The following is a 24,483-nucleotide window of genomic DNA, read 5'->3' as shown; positions in this document are numbered from 1 at the left end:
AGCTCGCTAGCGGTGTGCTCTGTCATGTTCGCGAATTTGATGATTGTCACTGCTCATTCAGGATTTAGCATTTATAGCTTATTGACCAAACCAAGTGTCCTGTTGCTTCTGCATAATTTATATGCCACGACAGTGGGTGGCGATCTTCCAGACGAGTGTGACATTGCATGCTTATTTGTTCATTACGAAGCCAAACGTGAGTGCGTGTGTGTCTCTGCCTTTAGGTATTGTCGCGTTGCGTTTTGGTCTATTTAACTAGCAGGTGAATTAAATGCGTTACGCGGAATGTATTTTTGCCCGTGTTGCATAGGGCTCTTTCGTGATGTGACGTTGTGTCTGAAGCAGTGCAGGGGCCCTAATGGGAGAGAGGAGCTGGATGCGGCCATATCCAGGACCTCCCAGTGCATGGATGAAATAAGGAAGGAGGTGAGAAACTCCGCAGGCGTCGATCATCCCGCTGAAGGAGCATTCGTTTAAGCATTTTACTCGGAGACATTTTTTTTCACTCCGTAAAATTCGCATGCGTTTTTTGGGATCTGTACTCTTAAACTGCTGTATTTGTTAAATGTCAAAGATGGTCCTTTGATGGAACATAAAAGTCGCAAAAATAAATAAATAAATGGATGATACATATACAGAGTTTACAGATTTTACATTGCAGTATCGAATTTCCAGAAAATATAACGAGTATTTTGCTTGCAGTGGCAATGCGATGCTTTTGTTTGATGGGGGTAGGGTTTGTGACGGGCGCCCCTGCACACAGTCCTGTATCACTACCCGGTTGTCTCTGGTGGAAGAGCTCATGACACATAGTGGCACAAAGGTGTGTCACAAATCTATGTCGAACGACATGGAAATTATAGGTCACCACATAATGACTTCACGTCACCGCAACCCTGCATTATGACCATTCACTGCCAGTCATATCCTCTTTGTATGTGTGAATGCATGTCCACTCTTGACACATCTTCATTTTCCCACCAACAACCCTACAAAGTTTTGTAATATTTGTGAAATTAGTTTTGTCATCAAACAGACTAAGCGCCAACATGCAGTCATAACTGAGCAATGTGGAATGCGCATTTGAGAATTTAGACACTTTTTAACCTGTGTTTGATCGGCCCGGGTAATGTTGCAGCAGAGTGATTAAAAATATTCGTGGTGGTCGACTCAGTTCATCATCCCTTAGTTTTGATAAAATCGACACAGCTTTGTAGGAAATCAACAGTGGTTTACCTGTATAGAGCCGAATCCCTGTCATGAGAATGTGGAATTTCTACCACTGGCTTAAGACCATCGCCAGAGATGAACAGCTCCCGTTGTTGGAGTATATGGATAAAATGGTTTTTTTTGGGTTAGGTGGTGGAAAAAAAATGTATGTCGTAAACCCTCTTCAACCCGACACAGCCAATTAATATAGCGTTAGGTGAATCGAATGTGGCCAAATTTATGACTGCTTCAGCAGCACCATTGGTGGTGTTGTTGGAGAGTTATCTCACATCTCACAACCTTTAAATGAGTGCGACGTTCCGCTGGAGACTACACCTGGCATCCTCAGATTGTTAACAGGAGGTCTGACCCCGAATCAAAGCCCTTCCTGATCCAGGTCCTTAAGTAGATGCCACGATGCCATTGGCACATTAATGCACGTGGTCTCGTACATTCATTACATTTGATTGCTAGTCGGTTGGTTGTGATTGTCACAGCATTGATAGTTTTGTTACTCTCTCGCCACCTCCTAGCTGCACGTGACAGCCGTTGAAGTGGCCGCTGAGAGTCTCCGTGCAAACGGTGATCACGCACTGCTCCGAGCCCTCAAGACGGCTGGCGCCGATGGAAACCTGGAGCTGACGTCAGAGTTTGCGGCTCGGTTGCATGAGCTGCGAGAGCAGCTCTTGGAGGTTTGAGCATGGCATGCATACGCTCGTTCACCCACCTGCACCAGCAGGGCATCGCGTGTTTGCTCTCTTATGCCTGGTGGTTGCCCCTGTACACACATACACATGCACACACGGGCTCACTTGGGTCAACTGGCTCGTTATGCTCCATACACTCGTACCCACGCATTCCCGCATGCACTCACGGACACCCAACATGCGCTCATTAATTCTCTAGTTAAATAATTAAAGCTGACTAAGCCATGCATTCCTTCTCACATCCCTGATATATACATTAATGCGCCATTCATAGAGAGCTTCATTCAGTCAGTAAGGAACCACATTTTTGTACTCTGCATATTGCACATCAATGACATGTTAATTATGATATTTAAAGCTGCAACAATGTTTTTTAACCGTGCATGCAAATGCAAAATAATTTGTCTAATTGCTTTTGGGTTATGTGCGTTGTGCATAACAACTTATAATCCTTGCCTTGCGTTTTTCAAATTCCCATCCATCTTTCAGACATCACAACTTCTAAGGCATGTGTCTGGCACGGAGCCACTGGAGATCACGTGTGCACATGCCGAGAACACCTTCCGTGCCATCGGGCCACAGGTATGAATTAAGATCAATCCCAACAAAATGAACGCCTAGGTTTGACCAGCATGTTGCGTTCCTGGACAAGTCCACCATTGAAATGAATTACTTCTCTGCATGTGGGCAATGTTTACGCAGTTGATAGAATGGAGGCAGCTGTAAGCAAAATCGAAGGGAGTGTTTTTGCCCTAGAGCTCTGGGAGATCAGCCAGCACAAGACGGGCTTATTGTGTTCTCTCCCATGTGCGGTTTGTGATATTACACTCTATTTGTAACAGGTGGAATGGCAGCCACACGTGTGTGTACTTGTCAATTTCACAGACTTACTTCTGTTTTCTGCTCAAGGTGAGGCTCACAGGTATTATGAAGAGCCTTGCCATGCAGCCTCCATGCTGAATCACCACTGGGCTGCTTGATTTACTGTGGCGGGATATCAAACGGTCAATTTTCATAGCCTGAAAGCCGTCAGCTCACAGATCCAGATGAGTGAAACAGTGGAAATAAGTGATAATGCACACTCATCCACAACATCTTACGAGCTAATTGTTGTACGTGGGAAATCTCATAACAAGAGAAATATATATTTTTTCTCAATTTCCAGGAATATTTATTGCCCTTTTTTTTACTTTTCCAATGATTGACAGGTCACCGGATTGTATTGCCTTATTAGCTGTAATATAAAGAAGATATCGCTGTTTGGCAAGCTATTGAAATAGTTGTAATACTCCAGGCAGAAACATTAATCGGGAACAACGTTAGTCAGGAATCAAGGTGTGAGTAGTTGCGTTGTTTTCATCAAAATTATACTCTCATTTCATTGACCCTCGATATTTGACGGGTCAACCCCAGACAGGATTTGAACTCACAACCTTCTGATTGCGTTTTGGAGAGTTCCAACCACCGTGCCACCTTAATTATTTTTGTAAAGCTTCATGTTAAGTATATCCAGCAATGACAATGGTGAGCAAATATGCATGAATAAAACAAAAACCTGATCACATTTTTTCATCCATAAAATGTTCGTATATTCTATCCCTCTGCCACAAGTCTGTATAGGATACAGAGGTTCCTTCATATATTGAGTTCCGCTGTTGAGCTCTTAGCTGCCTGTTGTGCTTAAAACCAACAGAGACCCATCTTGCATTTTGCCCCAGAGTGACCGGCATCACTCCAATGCATTCCATTGTTCAATGACTGCGGTTGATGTGTTCTCGATATGTATTCGTATCATGTTGTGCATTATACTACAAAGCAAACATGTATTGCTTATTGAAAGTGTGTGCTCAGAATGATGCATGCACTGTTGCATATTTCATGTGCACCCGCTTCCATCTTCTCAAATCAGTTTTTTCCTCGTGAAGAAATTGGATTGTTTGGATTTTGATCTCGCATTTTGGAAATTTTTTATGTGTGTGCAGTCGCACGTGTAAACACTGCACATGTGTTTGCCTCCAAGACATGCTCGTACATGCATGTTTGTTCTTGACAGTGTGTATGGTTGTATGTGTATGTGAAAGTAATCTTTGCTGTTTTACCCGTGATGTGCTGTCTCCCGCACAAGGAGGCTCCTGTCTCCTTAGTAAGGTTGAAGGACATGCAGTTGCTTCTACCGTAACCAGTAAATACTTTTTAAAAAAAACTGCCTTAGTTGTTGTAACAGGGTGTATGCGTGTTCCCGTGTGTGTACGTTAAAGGTACATTTTACCCTTTGCACTTTCCTCACTTCTCGCTGTAAATTAAATTCTACAACAGCATGGACCTTTGTAACCCTCGACCTACTTAATGTGGAATTGGCTTTGTATGAACCAAGGTCAGCAGAGTTTATATCTACCGCATCTATCGACTACAGCACTAGGTCGTTTTACGCGTTATTTTCTGCCAATATTTGTCAAATCGTGAATGGAACGATACGTAGCAATGTGAAGCCATTGTAACGATATTGTAAATGTAATAATGTCATATCAAAGTCCAGACTCTGATTGAATTGTACGGCCGTTTTAGACTAATCGGGATGGTCGTATGGCTGTGAGCAATCGTGGCTATTTGGGAAATAGCTTTATGCTCATAGGATCGGATTTATACGTCCTGCCGACTGGCGCGTTTGGTTTTAATAATGTATCCAATTGTAAGAATATTTCCATAGCATATTTCACTGTTATATGTGCCCGGTCACCGTGGCTGTGTTTTTTTTATAATAGTTGATGTCTCGTCTATATCAGTGGATATAGTGTTTTCTTGTACGGCATCTAGAGATGCTTCATGTAGTCCAAATTCTTCTTATTAAACTGCTTTAAAAAAACATTTGTGCAAGGTATGTACACATATAGAGAGAGGCAAGTGTTGTACTTGGTGAGATTGTTGGTACGTGTCTCTGTACTTAAAAAGATCACCAGTAAATAACGATAGTTTTTTTACTCAACTTGCATTCTCTTTACCTCACATCGATTCCCATAATTCCCTTCCTCGTTGCCGTTTTATTTCAGTTCCAATATAACCATTTACTTGCATTTATGTCGCAGTGAGACGCTCAAGCGTGGTAGACCTTGCTTTTTGTGCAGCACAATGAGGTAGTGCCATGCCGGTGGGCCCTGCAGGCGGATGCAAAGCAATAAGAGTTCACCGTGCTCGTGAATACGCTGTGCGTGACCAACTGCCGTCTGCTGACTGCCTCCCCATGCCTTCCAGAGTTTTGGGCAACAACACTAACGTTTTGTAAATTTGTATCGTGTGTGTATGAACAGACAGATGCACAGTTAGACGAACAGAGCTAAGATATGTATCACTTCAACATTAAAATGGGAAAAAATTCCCTCATCTTTCTCGGCCTATAACTCCTTCCTTGCAATCACTCGTGATGCAACCATCTCGCTGCTGTGTTTGGTGCCATAAGGATACCGTCGTTTACAGCCGCTCAAGACATCTGCCTCGAATTCTAATTTTTGGATGTTTCGTTTTTGTAGATCATCTCAGCCGCACAGACGCTGGCTCTCCATCCATCCAGTAAGATCGCACGGGAGAACCTGGACGTTTTCTGCGAGTCCTGGGAATCTCAGCTGACTGACTTGGCAGTCCTCATCAAAGAGATCACAGATGTATTTGAGGGACGGAGAGGTGAGACCAACATCTGCCCTATCCATTACCACTGTGTAGGGTCTCCCGGTTGTGCTGTTCACATTTCTGACGTGTTTTTTGTATTGTACCACGTTGTGTTGTTCAGCATGATGTTCGACATTTTGCTGTATTTGCTGGCAGTTTCCTGAAGTTTCCTACAGACACTTCCAGTACGTGGAGCGAATTGGCGGATGTCGCGCCACACAAGATGCTAGGCTGTCCAGGCCCCATGAGCCCTCCCATCTTGCCTGAATACCACACTGGAATGGGCATCAGCCATACGTTTCAATGGCAATCCTGACGATTCTGAATAGCTGATAAGCATGGTTGGCTATGTACGCCTGAAAGAAGTTCAACATGCGTATCGATCAGAATCGCCATTGAAACATGTTATTTACAGAGGCCATGTGTTTCAATGACAATTCTACGAGGCCAGACAGTTTATAAGTTATAATTCCCGGCTTGGAATTTTAAGAACTTCCGAGCTCTGGCAACGATATATTTTAACAGCATTTTCTGTTAATGACTTGTTAATGTGACATTTAATGAAAGCAAGACTGAAAAGTAAGTCAATATTTCAGATTTGTTGTTTTGTTTGCTTTAAATTTTTTTTAAATAAATGACTCCATACCCTCTTCTGTACTTTCATTATAAACATTTTGAAATGACAATAAAACCTGAAATGCGAGCACTTACCACGCACTTACCACTCACCGCACAGTTTTAAGTGATTGTGATGAATAGCTGACAAAAATGGTGGTTAGTATCTTGGACAGAGCAATTGATGTCCTGTTATGGGTTATGTATGTTGTCCTGGGAAATGCCATAAATGCAAGAGACAATTTAGCAGCTCAGCATTGGAACTGTCCTCTGAGATCCACAACCCGACTTCACTTCCATTACCGTACAGACTCACGCAACTACAGCAGAGGTCTCCAACATTAATTTCTACATTTTAAAATACTACACAATAAGTAATGTGACTTTTAAATACTATTAATATCATTAACGCAGGCTACCAATCTTCCAACACTACTGAAACAGATGTTACTAAACACCTTAATGAGGAATTCCTGGGTAAATGGTCTTTATGGATGATTTTTATTCAATAATTTGTATGTGTACCCTTCATCAATAACCGTCTATTGTTGAGATATGAAGTAAATATAATTTGTACGCATTGGAAAGTACACGGCATAGTAATGAATTATATAATGCTATTTATATAAAATAACGGTACTGTAGAGTCATTGTGTTTACTTATGCGTTGGGTTAGCGCTGCAAGCATTGGCTATTAACATTTGAAGATGACATGACTTGCCCAAGGGGCGTTTGGAAACAAGTTTGAAGGACTGGGAATTTCCTCTGCAGTCGTTGTTCCTTGGGCTGTGTCCCAGCTGTTGGACCCCCCCACTGACTGCATCGCAATGTCTTGTCTCTTCCTTTAGTGTCATTGTCACCTTGTGTCGATCCGCTTGATAAGACGGTGGGAATCCAAATAGATGCCACGGCACTCACTCCTGACCCAAGGGCCTCCATCACAAATGACCTTATCCTGTTGACCGCCTGACACCACGGCTCAGGGCTGTTTGTGTGCGTGCCTTTTCAGAGGCTGTCACTCTAGCCTTGTAGAACCTCGCTTGGGAGTAAACAGTTGGGCCGTACGGATCGCGTGTGCATATCACACACGAGCATTGAATACAGTTTATTTTCAAGACGTTAAAGATGGTTTCAACACAAAATTGTAAACATGGCATTGTATTCTGTTTCATGATTTGATATGAACACAAGTTCCAATGTACTGCATATGTATGTATTACATATACAATACATATATATATTTTTAGATCATCAACAGAGGACATGCAGGAGAACTGCCTTTCAATTAAGTTGTGCAAAGTGGCATTATTTAAGTGGTATGACCGTGGTGCTTCTGCTTTTAAGTGGTACGACTTTGTGAAAGTACCAGATGCTTCAATTCCTATTAAATGCTCTTGAGTGAAGCAGACCGAAGAGCCCACAGTGCACATTAAACCAAGCTGGTGCTTTCACAATCGGTGTAATGGCACATGATTGACGTATCATGCCCTGCTTGGTGATTTTTTTGCACTGTTCTCCATTGCATCTGGCAGCCAGCTTGACACTAAAACTCGTCTAGCATCACAGGGACACGGAACTGCACAGTTAGTGAAACATCCAGTGTCGTGGTGTTTTAATCTTTTAGTGAAGCTATCAGCTGAGCCAGTTGTTTTCGATGCATCCGCAGTCACTTCTCTCTCCAGTGAGTGTTCACCCTCCACCCACCCAAAATAAAAACAATTATCAAAAGAAATCTGATTATCCTCATGGGCAAATATTTCAGATGAAAAAAACACTGCTATAAAAATTACACAAATGCATCCTTGAGGACATTGGAGGCCGATGCCATGATACGCACCAGTTTCACATAGCTCATAATTAACTATTTGATATAAGCCCCATTGCGCCGTGGTGGCATTCATCGCTGGAAGGTTTGCGCGAAGAATAAAGGATGCTCCTTTATCATCCGCAAATTTCCGCATTCATTATCGGGCCCTTTTCCTAACGCGGCCCGCTATCGTCGTCATCGGCATATTGATCGGTGGCGCCCGCCGCCGCCACTGCCGCCTTCAGAACTGGAGATCCCTGGCCGTAATTGCCTCACTGTACGAGCCGTGTCACCATGCACGTCTCGTTCCCGGCCCCTCGTTACCCGCTTTTGAAATATCCAAACGGAAGCAGGGCATCCCGACTCGTGCAGGTGTCCATCCGAGCGCAGTGGGAGCGTTCTAGAAGGAGATGGTGGCCTGTCTTAAGAGACGGAGCACATATAAAAGGTGCTGGCAAACAGCACTTGTCCCAACAGTCTGTTAAGGTTGTACGGGGGGGGCGGGGGGGGGGTATTTGTCTTTTTTGCACATACAAAGACAATGAGGCGTATGGTTAAAGAGAGTTCACACCATACTGCTACAAAATGTGCATTCAAAATACTTTTTTTGCGTACATTAACCTGTAAATTGGATACCCTGACATTCAACAACATTTTCTGTTCAAATGAATGTGCACTCAGCTTAGCCTTTTAGTGGCACGTTCATGATTATGTGTAGTGCCTTACATTTGTATTCTAATGCGGTGGGGGGGGGGGGGGATGAAAACATCCATTGTTTCACAATTTGGAGAAAATATCAGAGCAATTTTCCTTGCTTAAGTGGGCATCGCCCAGCTGTGTAATGTTACATGGCAAAGAAATTAGCACCTAGCTGCTTTACGTAATTTAACAAGTGTACTGGAAATACTACTGTGTTTACATTTTACCATATTTTATGGCACATTTGCACATGGACATGCTGTTGTATTGTTATGCATGCTCATTTAATAGATTTATGATTTATATGAAATGGTCTGCTTTGTGAAAGTGATTGCTTAATTAGACTACGCGAATCTCCCTGCAACGTTTAACTTGAAATCTAATGAGTGTTTATTTCCTTCAGGTGACAAACGCACATACCTGTCACTGCCGCGGCCAGGGGTGAGTTTTGTTGTTTTATGTTTTTCTTTCACTCGTCCTTCCGCTTCACCTGTGCAATTCCATACATTTGATTCCATTGTGAATAACCAATCCATAAGAAAAATATACACTGCAGTATTTCTTTGCTGCCTTCTTGCTTCTGCGTTAGTTTTTATTATGCTTCGTTAAAATTGAAATGTTGAGCAATTCCACATCTGAGCGCACAAGACCCCGAGCAATGTTCACATGACATGTCGCTGGCGTCATTAGCTCATTACTCGCACTCTCTGTCACGCGTTTACTGCTATACTCACGCCGCCCCCCTCATTCCTCTCATGAAGCGATTCTTCGCTGACCTGTTGCTGAATTGGAGACTTATTTCTCAAAAGCCAGATGGCACTCTGGCTGGACCCACAGTGCCCCTGCCTAGCTCTACTCTGTTACCTCGCTCTACTACCCTCCACGCACTCCCCTACCTCAACATTCACTCCGTGAGAAGTCACCCTTTCTGCTCTGCTGCCCCATCATCTGGAATTCTCTTTCCTCAGTCGTACGTGCTGTCCATTCCCTGAACCTGTTCAAGTTCAGGCACAAGACTTTCTGCTTTTCCTCTTCCTTTGACTGTCTCATACTCTATATAAAATAACCTAACAATGTCCATGTTCCACGACTGTCCTGTGTGGCATCTTGAGATACAGTTTTATTTATATATATGAAACCAAATTGTATTGTAATGGCATCGTAATAATAACCTCTATTTTATAAAGCGCCTTTCATATTGAAGTTTCTCAAAGCGCTATACATAAAAGTAAAACTACACTCACAAGTATAGATACAATCTAAGTGAAATCAAAAGTTGGTAATATCAATGACTACTCTCGAAATTCCAATAAAATTAAGAACTATGATAAAAGCGAATAATAATTACAGAGTAATCCAATCAGACAACAACAGTGGTTTTTACATTTAAGTTACAAGGAATGCCTGTACAAGTATGTGAGTTGTGATTTCTAATGGGCCAAGGCAGGGTATTCCACAATATGGCTGCAGAAGGCTCTGTCTCCCATAGAACGGTCTTGTCTATGGAATGATGAGTAGGCCAGAATCAGCTGATTGTACAGCACATGATCCCAATACAAGATGGTTGCGAGTGCACATCCCAGTTGCAGGGTGGACTCAGCCCTTCATTCCTCTGTGGTAACTTTGTGTGGGAATTCAATAGTGTTTGTCCTATGGTGCGACTGGTGCCCACCATAGGAGTGTGGAATATCCATGACTGGTTCTGGGCCATATTTGGGGATGAGCAATATCTAATGCACATTTGATGGGGAAATACTCTGACTTTTTTGACGTGACTCTGCTTATAATGTGTTATTGTTTAGGGCTTTGTGATAGATGTTGAATTTGTCACAGTTCCCGTAACCCAGGGGTCTGCAACCAAAATAACAAAAAAGAGCCTTTTTTTTATTCGGTAAAAAAATACAAAATTGTATCAAGGACCACAACGCAATGTGAATACGAGATGGTGGTTCCTTAATAAATAGCATCACAAAGCGGTCCTTAAAAAGTCGCATCAGGCTCCGGAGCCGCAGTTTGCCGACCCCTGCCCTGACCCCTGACACTACGACCTCACTGTCACAACGAAATGAGAGACCTCTTTTGAAGTGCTGACATCTTTACGTGTCTGATTCTAGAAACACAGCTCAAACCTCAAGCCAGTCAAGCCAGTGAAGCTGGATGCAGAGGTATTTTTACTCGTACTTTGAAAATGAAATGCTGCACATATTTTTTTTAAATACAAATACTGAATAGTCCACGTAAGCGTGGTGAGGGTTGAATGCCTGGAATTACATTTAAAGACACAAGTTAATGTTGTAATTCAAACTGTTAGTAAAGTGGGCTTGCCAAAAGGGATGATGACAAGAAAAATTAGTGTACAGGGAGGGGTGCCGCAGTGGCGAGATGTTAACTACCTCACCTGGTATGCAGGAGGTTGTGGGTTCGATCCCGACCCTGACGCCTGTATATTTGGAGTTTAAGTGTTCTCCCCTTGATCGCGTGGATTTTTCTCCGGGTCCTCTGGTTTTTTCTTCCACATTTCGATTCATGTGTTTAGAGTATTTGGCTGCGATACATTTTCACATGAGCCACTTTGTTTCCCTATCATTTGTGGCCAGGTAGCTTCTGAAAAAATTAACCCGTAAAAACAAAGTTTTTCACTATAAATCCTTTATATGCGTGGCATCGGTTTTATTTTATTATTCATTTCTGTTTTTCTTGAGTAAGAGTTTCATTTTTATCACATTGGTATTTTAAATTAAATATGAAATTTTTTTTCCCCTAAAAAGTGGAAAATTTTGGAAAAAAATTTTCACGAAAATAAATTGTCACGCACAACGAGTCTGTGTGCAAAATGTCAGCTCGATTGGATCACGGGAAGTGGGTTAAAAAACGACCGAAAGATTTGCACGGTCGTAAGCGCGCAAGCAAGCAAGCAAGTGAACTTAATATAAAGGATTTAAAAATAGCTATATAGCTCAGTGGGCTTTACCTGGTAAAATAAAAAAATGTTTAGTTTATATCTAACACCGTTTGAGCCTCGTCTCAAACGGTGTTAGACCAGAGGACGCCAAAAAGCCTTTTAGTGTCTCTAAACACCGTTTGAGACTAGGCTCGAAAGAAAGCTGTCTCTGGTGTGGACCAATCAGTTTCAATGACAATGCATATATTATCAGAGTATGTTTTTTGTTTGCATTCTGACCACAAGTATCGTGGTTAATGCAGACAGGATTCCTTGTAAAAGGTCTCAGTTTGGTGTTTTAATATCTTAACACCTGTTTTGTTGCCAGAAAAAAGGGGAAAACCTATTCTCAAATGAATATCGTTTACAATTGAGAGAATGTTATCATAGGTTTGCAGAATTGTGACCGTACATGCATGGAATACTAGATACCAGCATGTTCATGTTTGTCGCTGTTGCTTTTTGTCGGGACACTGTAGGGTTACATACGTCGTTTCAAAACACCGAGTAAATGACACCATTATGTAACAATTCCCGCGCGTTATACTGCGACAGAATACACGGCACGTTGTGTGTAATGGACACACAAACTTGTGCAGAAAAAAGTGGAAAACTGAACACCAAGACCCACCAGCTGCTGGGTTCTGGCAACGAGCAGATGCTCCTGGCACAGTGCTCGACATCATATCTCCCGTCACATGCTTGCAGCACAAATCCCATCCTGCTTCTAGTAATTTGCTTGTCCAGTTACATTGTAAGCGATTTTCACGGGTAGATTAGTGAGGAATAACGCCAGCAGGTGCGTCTGCGTGTCGTTTTATTCCGTTAGAGTGATCAAGGTGGAGAAGGGGGGGATGGCGTTGGCTGGTTTGCAAAGTACCGTAGCTTGCTCACATTGGAAAGAGTGTCTGCAAGCCAAATGGTATCATGTCGAAGCGCGATAGTGTGCCTGCCGGCTTACCTGCTTTGTGCGTATTTAAATATTCCCACGGCACCTCCGCAAGGTTAGGTAATTGTTTGCAGGCATTGACGTATATGAACGCAAACAACAACAATTATATAACGTTTATAGCAGAGTTCACAGTAGGAGTTAGACACTCGCATGATAGATTTTTTTTCCTATCACACTTTTTGTTCATACAAAAATGCTGACATTTGGATGAAAGCAGTTTGGAGTTTGGCCTTCTGGCATGAGTCCAATGTTTTCTTCAACTGCAGACAGCTGTTTTTGCCCTAACCTTTCTGTGACGTTATTTTCCCTCTGCACAGACTGAAATGACACTGAATTCCCTATATTAAAAAAGTGCAGTCATCTAGATACTAAAGACAACCATCCCAATGGATGCTGTTATGAAATTGGTTTTCCACGCATTTACTAATTTCTCCCTTGAAAAAGAGGCACGGTTATCTGAGTGCGCTCCAAAGGATATCAATTCATCTTTATTGGGTTTTTTTTTTACAAATTTCGCCAGGGGCCAGTAGAAAAGGAATCTGTGGCCTCGGAAGTCTCCTTCCAGGGGGCGGTTGGAGCACATGTACAAATGAGGACTTTCGGCTCACTCTATAGTTCAACAACTTTGCAGACACGTGGAAGAGTTATCATGGTCATCCTCATTACCATATTATAGCAATTATATTATTTAACCAGGGAACGCTCAAGGCTATTACTTCAGGAAGATCCTGCACAGGAATGTTTGGCATGTGGGGAGATACCGGAGTAATGTATACAGAAAAAAAAAACCCATACATACAATGACGAAACACTCAACATTGTCATCTGTCAGTCACCTTTCAGCCTTAGGTCTACAACACCTGGAAGGCCTTGGTGGTCACCCATCCAAGTAATCATCAGGCTCAAAACCTGCTTAGCTTCTGGAATCCAACAACATTAAGGCAATTTGGTCGCAGGCTTGATAATTCACAACAGGCAATGTGGGTATCAGGTTGTGTACCGTGTCTTACGTGGCATACTGGGCAACGTTTCACTGCATACTGGGATCATCTACAGGAACTGCATTTAACCAAATCACCCTAAATCTTCCCAATAACGTCAACACAGAAGCTAGGCAGGGTTATTATTCAGTTCCTGAAGGAGCTCCCGGCACGTGGAGTGAAATGTTGAACACGCCAAGCAACGGACGGTACAGCCCTAAACACAAGTGAGTGCTGTATTAGCACAACCGCGAAAACCTTAGGCAGTGGTAACACGGATTTCGATTTTCCACCTCCAAACATCTGTGCGCATGCAGGAGCAAGTAAAGATCGCCAAGCTGGGGCTCGAGCTGCGTCTTCTCACGGCAGACGTCGACGCGGAGACAGAGAAGCTGAGCAGCCGCGACGGTGGTGGCGAGGTTACCCAGCTTGTCCAGAGCTTGTCCTCCATGGTCTACGCAATCTACCTCTTCACCAGGTGAGGTGCCTCAGACTCGCAGAGAACGCCGATTCGTCATGTGCGCCGAATGAAATCACCTGGAATGCACCCGATCTCGTGGAGATCTGAGAAGCGAAGCCTGGATAGTGCACGGATTGGTGACCCTTGGGCACACCAGATTGTTATATGTGTCTTTTGGGTTGTGCTGAGTTGTGGGCAGCAGAGGGCAGTGCAGTTAATAGTCATGGCCACCCTATTCTTCCTTGCTCCCATGTCGATGCTCCAACACCTTCACCACCCCACACTGGGCAGCGTGGTGAAGAATGGTCGAATAATGCCCACGACCCACATGGCGAGGAGAAGCATGCCCTGAACCAGCAGTTTTCACAAAGGGTCTCTACAATGTACCTTTGTTTTCCCATCGGCCACTCTTTAAATTGCTTCCAGTGGAAACTTGAATGAACGATAGATGTTCATGAAATATGGCAAAACATTTTATTTTCATGCAGGAATAAGGAAAGGATGGCAGGTTACATAATTAACCAGATTTCTAGATAATGGTCAATTAGTGTTTTTATGGTTGTGTTGTAGTGATAACATTTGTTTTATTGTTGTGAAAAAGCTTCTCAGGTTTTTAGAACTTTATAAGTAACTTATTTGCATTTCCCACAGATATGAATCTGTTGTGATTAAATTCTGCAATGGAGACAAGAGGCTTGGTAAAGCAATGCTTAAAGCTTCGCTCAAAAGTCTCTGTGTCACCTCACCCACACAAACCATGGAGAAAATGAGATGATGATGCGGTTCAGTTTTATCTGAAATGACCTGCAGGATGGGAATTAGCTTGCACTGCCTTTGGCCTAATTCATTCCAAGAACACACGGCGAAACTTAATCAGGGATCAATAAATCAAGGGAAATCTATCCCTTTGGCAAGTCCGGAATGAATAATGGGAAAGCATATTATACTCTTGTTGCAGTCCTGATAAATTCGCTTATTTGGCAATGAATATTAAATGTACTTTCACCATTCTTTTTTGTAAAAACATTTATTGTGTATTGTGAAACACTGGGGAGCCAAAGGTGCTGTATTTTTTGCTGATAATGTATTGAGCAATAAAGCACTGCTTGCGATTTGCACAAACTTTTCTTGCAATGGGGAAAAGCGAGATTGAGGACATCGCTACAATAAAGCATATATCACGGCTTGGACCACGATACATTCTAGAAACTTCGCATTCTATTTGTCACTAAAAATGCACACAGTGCACCATAATATAAGGGGCCGTCCATAAATGACGTCACGCACCTGGGGGGGGTTTGATAAATGTGACGTAACATAAAAATACGCAACTTTAAATAAATATAGACAACACGTTCCACTTAATTAAATAGACTTTTAAATAAATGTTTTCTACTACAACATCAGAGTGCAGCGCCACATTAAACACGCACTCCGATGACAATAGTTTAAAGCGATTTGAAGCATGTTTTATTTTGGGGGGGGGAGGGGGCCAGAGCTTTGTGACGTCATATTGGAGGGGGGGGGATCTGACTTTTTGTGACGCCGTGTGACGAAGGGGGGGGGGTCAAAAATCGTCCAAAATCGCGTGACGTCATTTATGGACGGCCCCTAACCCTGGCTAAAACATCACTTTAAATTGATACTCTTAATGATGACATTTTTATCAGTTACAAAGTCTTTTTTTTCAGAAGGGTGCAGTTGTTTGGTTGTAGGCGTAGGAGCTTTGTTAATAATTAAATGGTAATATAAGTGTATTGATGGCGGGACTGCCCGACAGAGGAGTTGAGATCTCACAGTAAGTGTAGGGCTCCCCCTTGTGGTCTTACTCTCAAGGATATTTTTTATTCGAGAAATCATGCAGCAGTTTGCTGCATAATTACCAACACCTATCCAACAGTTGTAAACAAAAATTGGCAATTGAATTTAATAACAAGATTACATTTCAAGAACCTTTTGATATTACTTTCAGCAGTATAAATGGGTGCGCCACAGTTAGTCGATCGGAAGGTTGTGTTTGATGGGGTAAAGTGTGGGTTCTTCTGTGGCTTCCAAGAACTTCTGTCCAGCATGAAAGAGTAGGGCAAATGCCCTTTTAGAGGTGCTCATGAGAGCTCCCTTGAGTGAAGGAGCTTCCGTCAGCAGCTTATTTTGTCCTAACCTCCAATGAGCACGATTGGCTACGTACAGTGTGAAAGAAGTTCAACATACATACAGCGGCCTAAGCAACTGTTTTGCCATATCAAGCAGCAAGGTCATACATTTTTTAAAAATAAAAAATATACACAGGATGACAGTGTCTGTCACTGCCAGATGCACGTATAATCATCATCAGCCATATATCCATGATTGGATGGAGGCCATTCTATGTCAACTCCATTCTTCCCCACACCCTTGGTATTCCCAACGTCCTGCTCATGCACATGAGTTGATCTCATAATCTCATCTCTATGGTGGCCGTCCTCTCAGGCGTATTCCCTCCTTTGACTGGCAATTAATCACAAATCTCATTCATCGGCCATCATCCCTTAAACATGTCTGTAATTGCATTTCGTCCATGATCCATGTATTCGTCTTTCTGTCTCTCGATGTTATTCCCAGAATGCACCCCTTCATGCATACTTTGGGATTATTAGTTTCTCTGGGAATCAAACACATACATTTAGGTATGCACGTGTACTGACAAAATAATTAAAAGGCGTTGTCAAACCACTGCTGGATGAGGACCTCCCTTGTCATATCAGTCATGGGGATTTGTTTGACCATACTTCACTCTGCTGGTCAGATACAATTTCAATGTTGTCTTTTCCGGGAATCGAACTCAGGTAGCTGAGTTGATGGTGCAGTACGCTAACCACTGTATCACTGCATGCTGCCCTCATCCACCAAATTCCACAGCTGTACATTCGACGAATAATGTTCAATATTGTCTATAATTAAAATGCCATGAAGGTCCATTTTAAGAAATGTGAACTCCTTATGGTGATAGTTACTCTTTCAGTTGGACAATGACTTAATTCTCCACAAAGTGGCCTATCCAATTTTTGGTTAAATAACGTAAAACAAAACATTATATGATAAGATGTCAGAACCTCGGCAAGGTGAATCCTGGGTAGAACGTGAATGGGAGACTGTCTGGGATTGTAGGCTTGACTTGAAAGGTGGCGAGTAATGGATAATTGATTCCAGCAATTATTTAGTCCATCAGCATGCAGCTTTGAATGTTACCCTCTCGTAAGCATGATTTCTCCATCTTGTGCAAATGCAAGGCACTCATGAAAAAGAACCTTGAAACTCACCGACTTTCCTGTGAAAATAAAGGTCATTATTATTATGTTTCGATTTAAAGCTTTCGTGACTGCAGGGATTCATCTTCTTGGTTCTTTCGGTAAAGTCACATAGAAGGGAAGTAATTAAATAATAAAAATAAAACATAATAAAATAATTCTCACGACGTTTCGGCCACAACGCAAGCAGCCATCCTCAGGTGAAAACCAGGTCTGTCGGGGAGAGGACGGCTGCTTGCATTGTGGCCGAAACTTCGTGAGAATTATTTTATTATGTTTTATTTTATTATTTTATTACTTCCCTTCTACGTGACTTTACCGAAAGAACCAAGAAGATATTATTATGTTGTTGTTTTAAATCATATTCTCGAAAAACCAATGAATGTCAATAACCATTGTGCCAAGACTTATAAATAATAAAATAATTTTACAAACATGTAATGTCCACTCTAATATTATATTAAGAACATACCAACATACACATTAAAAGGGGGGGCAAACTAACACGCATTCTCTAAAGTTATTTACAGAGACGTTAGAAGATGTTTTCTAAAAACTGGATTGGAGAAACAATGGCATAAAGATTAACGACGAATACATTAACCATCTCAGATTTCCTACTGACATTGTGATTATAGCATCTACTAGAAATTAACTATAGGAATTATTTAAGCACCTCACAAAGAAGGCTACAAAGTTGGACCAAAGCTCAAATGAGCAAAACAAACATCATCTAGGTGAGGCACAGTAAAGAAATTAAAATATTTGCTGGAGATATATGAATATATTTGTCACAGCTGGAAGAAACGTCAGAAGATATGTACCTTGGACAGTTACTGACAGTGGACCTGGAGTAAAATCATGAAGTAAAAAGATGGTCGAGAGCAGGTTAGAGTGCTTTTGTAAAAACTGAACTTGATATTGAAAATTAGCATAGCACTGTATTTAAATAATTTTTTTATGTTTATCAGTGCATATTACCTGCAATGATATATGGTTCAGAAACATGGTAATTAATGGAAATTTTTGAACAAAAACTGAAAATTGTGCAAAGAAGCATGGTGAGATGCATGCTTGGAATTGCATTGAAAGACAGAAATAGGAACACGTGGATTCGAGAATGTGTGTATGTACTCTGTGTTGAACTTATTTCGCGCCGTACATCGCCAACTGTGCTAATCGGAGGTGCGGGGTTAATGCCATCATCCAAACTATTTAGGCTTTGGCAGATCAGTCAGCAGAACGGATGATGGCTTACGCTCAAAAACAATAACCGAGTGACAGCTACAGAATGACACAGATCTCAACAATGTGCCTTGTACCTCGTACATTGTTGAAGAATGAAACAGGTCCAAGAGGACATTCACCTAGGAGATGGAGTGTGCAGGTGCCGGATGGACTGCTACATCATCGGAGGCTTGGGAAGGCCTTCATCCAGCAGTGTACATGGCGGTATACTCAATGCCAATTTCGAGGTAGTTTTGCTATTCCTATATTGAAGGAGCACAGGCCATAGTGGTTTACTATATAGTTCTTAGTGTGAGTTGCATGGCCACAATTTCACTGTGGCTTCTCTTTAACTTTATATTAATGAAGGAAATGTGCACATCGATCTGTTGATGTTTTGATGCGGTTGATGGTTACACCAGGGTCTTGGAGGAATGTCAAAGTTGATGGTTACACCAGAGTCTTGGAGGAGTGTCAAAGCCTGGCAGTGCAATGTGTGGGTCTTGAATGATGTATATAATCTGGACATCCACATTGAGACTTGATAAGGCAATGAGGTACAGTGTCGATATCTTGGTTGATGGGTTGGTTGTCGTTGGACCATGGGGGCTGGTGATGATGATAGATAAAAAGTAAGGTGTCTCGACGCTCACACGAGAACGTGAGCCAGCACTCTCCTCTGTTGGTGTCCCCTTGGCAGGGTCCATTCTCTCAGTAGAATAGCGCTATATATTTCAACACTGTCTTCATCGTCACCCACTTCAGGTATTTTGTGCAAATGTTCATAGCAGCTAGCGTTGCTGACAATCCATGAAAAGAAACGGGACTGTACAAGTGTTTATTTTCGGGGTGTACCACATGAAGGTGGAAGCTGATAAGGCGAGTGTTCTTCACTTACACTGAGCGTACATACAATTGCTTTTCATTTTAAAATCCAACAACTGTTCAATGTACTTCAATCACAAACCATTCTCTCTAACAATGTGTCCTTTTAGAGCTGAATTTTAGAAAATGTAACACACCTGCACATTTTTTCAGGGCTTTTTATGTTCAGTCGTTATCACCGAGTCAGCAGAGACTATAATTTACTGCGTTTTTAAAACCACATACTTGCCCAACTGTGAGCAGTGCATTTTGTACGTTGCACATCAAAGCGCACACATTTTGCGTTATTCAGGCTTATAATATAAAAGTTGTCTCCCTGTTCAAATCAGCACTGGGCTGTGCCCTGAGCCAACGATTGGAAATCCCACGTGATCAAATTATGAACTGAGCGAGTCTCTCCTTAAGGTGACAAAGATGAGACTTCCCACGAAGTAGTACATATTTATTGACCCAAGAGGTTAATGTGTTGAGTTGACCATCCAATAAATGAACCCACGCATTTCTGATCAAGAGTGGAAAGCTCAGCCCAAATTTCCTCCATGCTGGAGCACATGTTCATGATAGAATCATAAGAGAAACATACCATGACATAACCGCTGCCTCTTTCCTATGAACTCTCAAGCTGCAGTTTGCTAAAAGCAGTGACTCGTGGTAATGTATTTTTGTATGGAGCCAACCATGCTAATCAAAGGTGTAGGCAATTTAAATACAATTAGTGGATAACCCCTGCACCCTCAAGATTAAGTCTGATCCAGACTCACATTGATAACGGTGGCTCTGAAAAATACTGCTACCCACAATCAGTCCAAAACCAAAACAATGGCTTTGTAGTCCATGAGGCAGCTGTGGTAACCGACACTTTAATAGACGGGACATAACCACGTATGGGGAAAACGTGAATGCATAGGGCTTGTGTTTAGGCTGAGGGTTACTGCACAACGATTGGCTGCAGGACTGTTTCATTTAAATGAGAAGTATATTATTGCTCTACAGCTGTCACTGTTGTTCTGGGACACAATGACAATGAAGAATACAAAAGGCAAAAACAATGTTGAATTGGACATGAAGCCATCTTTTTGTCAGCAACGTCAATTCACTGTTACAGGAATCATGTGAGTTGTACGCTGAGCACATAAATAAATGATCTAGGTGTTTAAATATTTATTTTGACTCACAATGTGTAAGTGACAATTATGCAGCCACAGTGCAATGCGTGTGCCGTGTTTGCTAATGCTCATCCCCTTTGTTCATTGCCAAAAGTCTGCCTACAGAGCTTAATTATATATTCCCCAATATGTTTTAATTTGGAAGGGGGAGTATAATGCCACAAATAATGTATTACGTAACTACTGATGAATGAGGCAGTTTCAGCCCTGATATATTTTCATCAGATCTCATTAATAATAGTAATAATATTAACAACGACATTTTAAGTCATGCCGTGACATGGCAAGCGATTGCAAGGGCGCTGGCAATCCATTAAGTACACTAGTACAGTTTAGAATTTACTAATATCGTGCTTATGTTTAGTATATGGTTTGGACTGCAAGTTCATGACTTGCAGCAAATAAAACACAATTTTTGCTCATTTCAATATTATGCAGTTGAAATGGTTTTAAATGAGAATGGACAAACAACATAGCACATCAGCAAAGCAATACTAGTATTGAAAGGGCAGTTGATATTTGTGATTTTTTTCCCATGAGCTAATCATGAGTTTGACTGAAAAATCACAGAACATCCTGAACCCCAATGATTAGATACCGAGAGATATCTATAAACTGTAAGATGCTACATATTTTATTAAAGGCACTTTTTTACAATTCCACAGCCAAAATTAATCACATTATATGATACAATTTAGGTCACAGCAAAAAAAACCTCATCTCTGTCAAGCATTGCAATTCCTGGTGACGTCTCTGCTGGTATGATATGTTAGTATTATTGACTACAGTACAAATCTGCCTCGTATAGATTTTATGGTCAAAGACTGGCCGACTGCTGAAATGACTAAGATCTGATTGTAAATATATGCAAAAAAAAGGAGGCTGTTATGAAATGTACCCTAATTGTTCCCTTCGTCTTTAGCCAAAACATTTTAATTTGTGTAATGTTGGTGTATGCTCACAGGGCAGCCCGGAGACATGTGATCTCATAATGGAGACAGAGTAATCTTCTTGGTTCTTTCGGTAAAGTCACGTAGAAGGGAAGTAATAAAATAATAAAAATAAAACATAATAAAATAATTCTCACGACGTTTCGGCCACAACGCAAGCAGCTGTCCTCAGGTGAAGACCAGGTCTGTCGGGGAGACCAGGTCTGTCGGGGAGACAGCGTCTTCACCTGAGGACGGCTGCTTGCATTGTGGCCGAAACGTCGTGAGAATTATTGTATTATGTTTTATTTTTATTATTTTATTACTTCCCTTCTACGTGACTTTACCGAAAGAACCAAGAAGATGAATCCCTGCAGTCACGAAAGCTTTAAATCGAGAGACAGAGTAAGTTTATATTATGCATAAAAGTTTGATAATTCACACACAACCAAAACACAAAGTGCGAGTTTAGCTGAATCTTCATGAGTGATTCCAGTTCCGAACATTCAACAAAACATTCAGCTCAATGGAAGGTCATGGCATTTACATTTTGATACCACTTGAGCTTTGAAATCCTATTTTATTTTAAAGGTCATGAATCGTAGATCGTATTTAAGTGTGATAATAACTTAAAAGGTGACCACATTAATAAATTTTCATTAACCGCATCTTAAAAATGTGGTTCTAAATTTATGCTGCTTCAAACTGGTATCAAATATGTAGACATAAGTCTGTTTCGCCACGCAAAATTGATGGAAATAACATTTTAGTCCACCAGTCTTTTGGACTTCTGGACCAATATTTCCCAGAAACATTTGTAGAAGCAAACACACACTATACAGGTTTTGACCTTCAGGATCTCATCAGCTGAGTCGAACTCGTGATATGTTATGGAAAACAGCTCTCCACCAACAGGGAGATTCGTTCAATGCAAAACAGTTTCTAAGTAGACACACTCATTACGCGCTGTTGTGGAGGGCTATGGGTAACACAGTAATTACTAATTAGTAATACAATAATTACTCATACTCTTCGGTTTTTTCGGTAAAGTCACGTAGGTAAAAAATAATAATAAAATAAAATAAAAAATATTCTTGCAGTCACGAAAGCTTCAAATCTAGAACAATAATTACTCATTGATAACCAAATCCCCCAAAATGCGTCCAATCTCATCAGACCTCAGATGCTCAGCATGTTTGAGCCTGGGTAAGTGTGCTCTGGTCGACCAGAAGGAATACGAAGAGGCGTTGCAGGCTGCTGTGGGGCTATGTTGTCCGCAGAGGGCAGTGTAGCGAACTTCATAGCGCTCTGCTACGCCCCAGCGTCATCACTTCTCGCTCTCAAGTTCAAGTTCATTTATTAGGTGCAGCCCTGTGAGCCATTCGGCTCTTGAATCGGGTGCAACCGCAACAAACAAAAAATAAAAACATGAACAATAAAACATCTTAAAGTGAATATGTGACTAAGTGCAAACAGAAAACCCAAGAAAAGACAGCAAAATATTGCAGAAAAAAACACCGTACATCAACGCTGTGTGCAAAAATCCCAGTGGGATGCAAGTCAAACAACAACAACCATAAGACAACTTAGATTAAGGCCATCAGTCTAACTCTGTACTACAACAAACATGGCTAAACCAATACACTTTTCGAAATCACCAAAATAAAGCCATGAAAGCAATGAAAAAGCAATCATAGGAACTGTGACGAAATTTTCACAATAAATGGCATAAACATGTACTACCAAAACCTTGCAGCCATAGCTGGCTGCATGAGCCACTCCGCAACAGCAGGAGCATCAATAGGAGTATTATAATTTTTCAATGCACCTTTAAGATCAGCACACTAAATCAAAACACCCACAACTACCGGCATTGGAAGCATTGGACGATCGACACGTTGTGACGAGGCACTCGTTCAGCAACGGATTGACAAACGGCCTGTACATAATATAGTTCTATGTAAGTTATTTGTTACCAATTTTTTTGTCCCACGACTGCAGACAGTTTCCACATGGTTCCGGCAGCAACCCTGCATGTTCAATGTGTAACAGCAGATGGCACTGCAGCGGTGTAATTGACAGGATGGAAATGTGACATGCATTGTGATTCACCTGCTGGGAAGAAGACATTGCAGTAGCATTATGCACAATCACAATTCTGTAAACACCTGCATAAAATGGATGCAAAAGCACGTTTTGCTCATTATCATACTCACCCAAGGACATCATCTGTGAGGTTTAGGAAGGCAATATTTTGGTAAATAATGCAATTAAGGACTCAATTAAGTGCCTCGTCGCTTGATGCCCTGCCATAAACCTGTTTATGGCCATTACGCGTGAGCGTGTTAGTTTATTATTGATTTTAAACATGGCTGGCATGACAAAGCCACTTGCCACTGTTGATTATTTAAAAAAAAAAGTGCAGAGGCAACGAGTGCAAGAGTCATCTCTTCAGAGCCATTTCATTTCAGAGGTGACCGACAGCTGCAGATTAATACAGTATTCAGCATTAGTTTTTTACGTGTCCTTTAAATGTTGACGTTAAAGAAATTAGGGGTGGACGGATGCATCGATTCTACGTATCATGACGCAGGCATCAAATCATGACATCAATCGATGTCTGCACTCTCGTGATACACGCATCGAATCTCAGGTGTAAGAAACGGTGTTTTTTCCGTTCTATTTAAATATTTGCATGCACGTAATGGGATTCCACGCCACCCCTTAAGCACCTGGAGGCACTGCAACCGCAACAAATTTAACGGGAGCAGAAACATAAATAGTGAGAATTTATAATCGATTCGGTGGGCAGGAGAAATAATTCCATACCAAAGCACATTGTGTAAATGTCACCTTTTTCATGAGACAAAAATGTGCAGCATCTTCTAATACACCCTCAGTTTTTTTTTTAACATCCTTTACAAACTCAACAGCTCCCTGAAGTCAAAAGCCTGATTTA

General features: G+C 41.5%; 1 protein-coding gene across 3 annotated transcripts in view; it reads left to right on the top strand.

The window, feature by feature from the left end:
- CTNNAL1 (catenin alpha like 1) overlaps window positions 1-24,483 on the top strand; it is a 97,288-nt gene that overhangs the window by 54,505 nt on the left and 18,300 nt on the right. For 2 of the 3 annotated variants that reach the window (XM_061557202.1, XM_061557201.1), the window contains exons 9-15: window positions 343-426; window positions 1,743-1,901; window positions 2,406-2,498; window positions 5,441-5,591; window positions 9,101-9,138; window positions 10,812-10,862; window positions 13,888-14,048. In XM_061557202.1, coding sequence (XP_061413186.1) covers window positions 343-426; window positions 1,743-1,901; window positions 2,406-2,498; window positions 5,441-5,591; window positions 9,101-9,138; window positions 10,812-10,862; window positions 13,888-14,048 — 737 coding nt within the window. The remainder of the gene's footprint in view (window positions 1-342; window positions 427-1,742; window positions 1,902-2,405; window positions 2,499-5,440; window positions 5,592-9,100; window positions 9,139-10,811; window positions 10,863-13,887; window positions 14,049-24,483) is intronic. The other variant, XM_061557203.1, reaches the window with a different exon arrangement.

The sequence above is a fragment of the Lethenteron reissneri genome, chromosome 23 (genome assembly GCF_015708825.2).
Source record: "Lethenteron reissneri isolate LAM-NWPU_2019-01 chromosome 23, ASM1570882v1, whole genome shotgun sequence".
Lineage (NCBI taxonomy): Eukaryota > Metazoa > Chordata > Hyperoartia > Petromyzontiformes > Petromyzontidae > Lethenteron > Lethenteron reissneri.
Note: the sequence above shows the minus strand (reverse complement) of the source record. Positions and strands in the feature narration are given on the sequence as shown.